At 40.6% G+C, this 6000-nt stretch overlaps 1 protein-coding gene and 1 pseudogene across 1 annotated transcript; one reads left to right on the forward strand and one right to left on the reverse strand.

Moving 5' to 3' along the window:
• The window catches only part of LOC102156276, a 76035-nt pseudogene extending 74544 nt beyond the window's left edge, over nucleotides 1-1491 (reverse strand).
• Nucleotides 1492-2643: 1152 nt separating this feature from the next.
• LOC119868838 (septin-2) lies at nucleotides 2644-5656 on the forward strand. The gene has a single exon (XM_038573484.1). It carries the CDS (start codon nucleotides 2680-2682, stop codon nucleotides 3763-3765), a length of 1086 nt encoding a protein of 361 aa, XP_038429412.1. The 5' UTR covers nucleotides 2644-2679; the 3' UTR covers nucleotides 3766-5656.
• The last annotated feature ends 344 nt before the right edge of the window (nucleotides 5657-6000 follow it).

Below are 6000 nucleotides of genomic sequence, written 5' to 3' on the forward strand. Positions count from 1 at the left end.
AGTAGGTTAAACATCTGCTTTTGGCTCAGGTCCTGATACCAGGGTTCTTGGGATCGAGTTCTACATCAGGCTCCCTGCTCACTAGGGAGTCTGCTTCTCCCTCACAATCTGCTGCTCCTCCCTGCTTCTCTCTCTGTCTCTCTCAAATAAATAAATAAAATCTTTAAAAAAGAAAAGAAAAACCACAGGCAGTCATTTAAACATAATTATTTTGTTACACTTTATGTGTGCTTTGTCTTTAATTGGTAACTCTTATCCAAAAGAAGAAAAAAACAAGTGCATTAATTCCCTATTATTGTAAACAATTATGAGGAATATAATTAACAAGGAGGAAAGGAGAAATCTTATCAAACCAAGTAGAAAAGTTTAAACCTCAGGAGGATTAAAACAGACTCTGAAGCTGGAAATATGTCTTAATCAAGGCCTCTATAGAAGTTTTTCTGAAAAAAGTAATTAAGCAAAGTCCCACAAATTGATAATAAAGATCTTTCTGTGCAAAAGATGTATGTCTAGGAGGCTAAAACTGTTTTGATTTTTCCTCCACTGCCTTTTATTCCCGTGAATGTCACAACCTTTTAGATACACGTTATCCCAAGTATGAAATTATTTTCCAAGCTGGTGTATTGAAATCTCTTGAAAATCTAAGACCTCCTAGATCTGCTAAAATACATTTACTAATACTCAACACTATTTGCTTAAAATTTAAAAAGCCATTTTTTTTTGTTCCAAGAATGTTGTGGCATTTCCCAATATTTAGTGTTGTTATTTTCAGTCAAAGATTTGTTATCAACTGGAAGTTAACATTTTGGAAGACAGTAAAAAGTTTCAGAACAGTGCAAATACATTTGAGAGGGAATTCTAGGGTTAATACTGGAATGTGGTGAAGAATTTCTCATACTTGCACTCAGATACAGCACAATTGCTTTTCCTACCATTAACATGTTGGTTTCTCTCTTTTGACTCTTACTTGGTGACTTGCACTGCCCTGTAATTTCACTTCTGATTTTCTGTTATGGGAAATGCTAACAGTCAGATAAAACTTGCATTAGGCTGTGGCTAAGATGCCAGTTTTATATTGTGTTGAGCAAGCCCTCTGAGAACAGGGATTAACCTGTAACACAAGAGAGCACAAAGTGTGAGACCCAGCGAGAAATAAAGTGCCTGAGAAGAATAAAATGGGAAGTCCAGAGGCTATAATGATTAAGTTGCACAACCCAACCTTCTTCCTGAAGGAAGATTTCTCTGGGAACTTGTAATTGGAAATAGTTGTATTTCCTAAAACAAAAATATTTACTTCATGAAGAAAATAACTGAGAAGTATGAAGTCAAAGAGCATCTACAATGCAATTTCTACCTGATTAATGACACTGAACAACCAAAGCTTTGATTTTGTTACCCAGGCAAGAAGGGAAGCTGTGAAATGCCCATATCATCCCAGTCAGCAGCATCTCGAAGAGAATAATCATTGTCCAAGGCATTTGGAATTTTCATTGCTCATCTTCATGTGTCTATATCTAGAAGTTCAGGCACAACTCCATTACCCTATCTACATTTATAAATTGTACCTAACAGAGTCTGTAAACCATGAAATTTCTAAATTTCATTTCTAAACAATATAATTATGCCTTTTGCAGTAAGACACAGCCTTATGAAGTATCTGCCAATTAAGAGACTCTGAATGTTGTCTTTCTGAACAAGTATCCTCCTGATGGCTTAAGCAGAAATAGTCATAAATCATATATAATTGGGAAAGTACACTAGGCCATATTCAGCATTTGAAAAGAATAATATAAAATATGGCACAATTTTCTCTTTTTTCCTCACTGAAAAGATACACAAAGGTTTGCTACTCATTATGAAGTTTTTTAGATATATTTTGTAGTTCTTTAGATATATTAATTAGTCTTTTTTTCTTCCAAGAGAAGAAAGGAATCTAATGTCATTTGATGTTGTAATAATATAACAGTAAAAGGAAAAATAAAAACAGTAGTGAGTTTAGAGATTTATCCTATGTTCTAGAATCTAATACTCACCATCACTATTGATGATAAATCCAATCTTCACCGCAACACTGGAAACATGGTTATAGCACTCCTATGTCTCATTTTCATGAAAGAGAATTCTGGCCATGGAGGCAGTTGGCCAGATTCTACCAAAAAAATGGAGAGGCTGTTCCAATTCTATTTATTGGATTTCCTACTCTCCCTGTTACCTTGTTCATGTGTTCAAACTTGATTCAGAAAAGATCTTGAAACCAATACTCACCAAAGTGGGAATGACCAATGAGAGGAAAGTAAAACCACTGCCTATCTTTGTGCAGAAATGCTTACTTTGCTTTGTTTTCAAATGTTTCCTGGAGAAGAAGGATAGAGAAAGGAGCTTAGAGGGTTTACAGGAAAGTAGTTTCTTGAGAAAACAGAAAGCAGCAAGTGTTGGAGTGGATATGGAGACATTGGGACACTTGCACATTACTTTGTGGGAAAGTAAAATGGTGTAGCTGCTTTGGAAAACAGTATGATGCTTCCTCACTAAATTAAACATAGCATTACCATTTAATCTAGCAATTTCACTTCTGTGTTTATATACACAAGTTTTGGAAGCAGGAACAAATAAAAAATACATATAAAAAAGATGGGGTCTCCGCTCGTCTGGTCGGCGATTGAGAAATCTTCACTGAAGATGTCTAAGCAACAACCAACTCAGTTTATAAATCCAGAAACTCCTGGCTATGTCGGATTTGCGAATCTTCCCAATCAAGTTCACCGAAAATCAGTGAAAAAAGGTTTTGAGTTCACACTAATGGTGGTCGGTGAATCGGGTCTAGGAAAATCAACTCTCATAAACAGCCTATTCCTGACTGATCTCTACCCAGAAAGAATCATACCTGGAGCCGCAGAGAAAATTGAAAGAACTGTCCAGATTGAGGCTTCGACTGTGGAGATCGAGGAGCGAGGGGTCAAGCTGCGCTTGACAGTGGTGGACACGCCCGGCTACGGGGATGCCATCAACTGCAGGGACTGTTTCAAGACAATCATCTCCTACATCGACGAGCAGTTTGAACGGTACCTGCATGACGAGAGTGGTTTGAACCGGCGGCACATCATCGATAACAGGGTGCACTGCTGCTTTTACTTCATCTCACCCTTCGGACATGGACTTAAGCCCTTAGACGTCGCATTCATGAAAGCAATACACAATAAGGTGAACATCGTGCCCGTCATTGCCAAAGCTGACACCCTCACCCTGAAGGAGCGGGAGCGCTTGAAGAAAAGAATTCTGGATGAAATTGAAGAACATAACATCAAAATCTACCACTTACCTGATGCAGAATCAGATGAAGATGAGGACTTTAAAGAGCAAACCAGACTTCTCAAGGCCAGTATACCGTTCTCTGTGGTTGGATCCAATCAGCTGATTGAAGCCAAGGGCAAGAAGGTCAGAGGCCGCCTGTACCCGTGGGGTGTTGTGGAGGTGGAGAACCCGGAGCACAACGACTTCCTGAAGCTGCGGACAATGCTCATCACCCACATGCAGGATCTCCAGGAGGTGACCCAGGACCTTCACTACGAAAACTTCCGTTCTGAGAGGCTCAAGAGAGGCGGCAGAAAAGTAGAAAATGAGGACATGAATAAAGATCAGATCCTGCTGGAGAAGGAAGCAGAGCTCCGCCGCATGCAAGAGATGATCGCAAGGATGCAGGCTCAGATGCAGCTGCAGATGCAGGGTGGGGATGCTGACGGTGGGGTCCACGGGCACCACGTGTAAGATAACGAAGACGCTTTGCAAGATACAGAAGATACAGAGAACATTCCGCATGAGTATCACGACTGCGTGTTTCTGAGCGATCATTGGAGGGGGGGTGCCCATCCACATTTTACAGTACCTGTGCCTGAGAATTTAGTTTTTTTTAAACTTTCTATGTGTTTTGTATGAAGTACTTTTAACATTTCTATTTCATTGCTTTGTTATACTTTATATTTTGTGAGGTGAACCTTCCATTTTCATTTTTCTTCCACCTTAACTAACCACTGATGTTGGAACTGATTTCCAGGATCAGTCCGTATGTATAATTAACATTGAATTTCTTTGATTTGGCTGGCCTAACTGAATAATTGTCGAGGAGCACTCTTGATTTCATTTCTAGAACATTCAGATTTAGCCAGCATGTGCCTGGGTGCTAGTGATGTGGCCCCAGTGATAGAGAGAGGTGAGCTGGCATCTGCAGGGCATTTACTTACCAGGTCACCAACATGGAGATTCTCTCTTGCTTTGCTTTGCTTTGAGCACAACATCTGAAACCAGTTTTGCTGCTATAATCCAATACTGTTAACTCCTGCACACTTACTTTTTTTACCAAGTAAAACAACAGAATTATCTAATATGTGTATACTAAAATAGCTCTTTTAAAAACAGGCGGTTTGCTTCAAAATTTAAGAGGTCTCTGGATTCTGATGCTAGGTCATTTTTTAAACTGCTCTGCAGAGAACCTGCCACAAACCACGTTTTGTCGCGTTCCCCACTGATGCTGGTTATACTCCGCCGTGGACAGCAAGAGTCTGTGAACTCCAGTTTTCATGTTACAACGTTCTTACCCATACAGAGAGCGCCAATAGATGATTTTTACTCAACTAACATGAAAAATTACTTTTTTAAGGAAAATTTAGAAACCAGCTTTTTTATGCTTTTTTACAGCACTCTGATGTGCTTTCTGTAACTACAGGTGTACGAGATCTTCCTGAGCCGTGAGCGTCGGGGTCCTTGGTGGAAAGCCCTCTGAACCCAGACCTGGCCTGAGGCTCATGGCCCCATGATGCCTGAATGCCAACCAGGTTTTCCTGATTTGGCTTTCCTTTAACTGGTTCTTTAAAATTTTTAATAGTTTTCTGAAAGGAGGCAAATAGCGATCATTTTATATGGAAACTGTTGTCCGTTTTTAGCCATTGTCGTGTCCTTCCCTATATGTCCTACAAACCTGCCCATCTGCCAGGTGAAACTAAGAGACCTTTCAAATCTGCCCCATGGTCCAACTGCTTAGACGCCACCCATCAGACCTGTCTTCTGTGCTCTGTGCCCTTGGCCCTCCCCTTCCGTCCAAGGGGCACTGAGGCCCCAGGGCTTGTTATTTTCAGCATTTATACTGACAATGGGAAACTGGTCCCCAGAAAGTGATGGGTGAAAGGAGAGCTGAAGGGAGCAGGTGCTGGCGGTGTTTTCAGTTTGCTCTAACAGGAGGAATAGAGATGCAGAAAACACCCTGTCTCCCCCCGAGGATGGGAAGGGTTTTTGTTTGAGTCAGACAAAATAAAGTGACATGGTCGAAACGTTTGTCACGGAGGTGGGCTACAGACAGCAATCAGGTGTCCCAGGAACTTCGTCTTCTCACTGTTGCACCAGCCTTAGGCTTAGGCACAGGTGTACAAAGTTCTAACAGGAGGAAGTGTTCGCTGACGTTAGGGCACCTCCGTACAAAGCCAGTTGTTGGGTTATTTTGCCTTTAAGTACACTAGTAAAAGGCCCTGTGTGTGTTTGAGTAAAACTACTAGGGCCAGCTGCCACCTGGTAAGTGTAGTGCAGGGGTGGGTGGACCCACACTGTCTCACTTCTAAATCCCCCTTTGTTTTGCTGCCCAAATCTAAATAAATACTTTTACTGATAATTGCTTTTACTAAGAGATCATCTTTACTTATAGAAATGTATTTTGAAAACTTACTTTACACGACGATTTTGTATTCACTGAAACTAACCTTTTATCAATAAAGCACTATTGTTTGGCAAAAAAAAAAAAAAAAAAAAAAAAAAAAAAAAAATGGGGCACCTGAATGGCTCACTGGTTGAATGTCTGCCTTCAGCTCAGGGTGTGATCCCCGGGGGTCCTAGGATCAAGTCCCACCTTGGGCTTCCCACAGGGAGCCTGCTTCTCCCTCTGCCAACGTCTCTGCCTCTCTCTCTGTGTGTCTCTCATGAATAAATAAGTAAAATCTTTTAAAAATTTAAAAAAAT

This window comes from Canis lupus, chromosome 25 (assembly GCF_011100685.1).
Source record: "Canis lupus familiaris isolate Mischka breed German Shepherd chromosome 25, alternate assembly UU_Cfam_GSD_1.0, whole genome shotgun sequence".
NCBI classification, from domain to species: Eukaryota; Metazoa; Chordata; class Mammalia; order Carnivora; family Canidae; genus Canis; species Canis lupus.

What these genes read in the sequence shown, in the direction of transcription:
- LOC119868838 (XM_038573484.1), top strand. Translation starts at nt 2,680, where the DNA reads ATGTCTAAGCAACAACCAACTCAGTTTATAAATCCAGAAACTCCTGGC.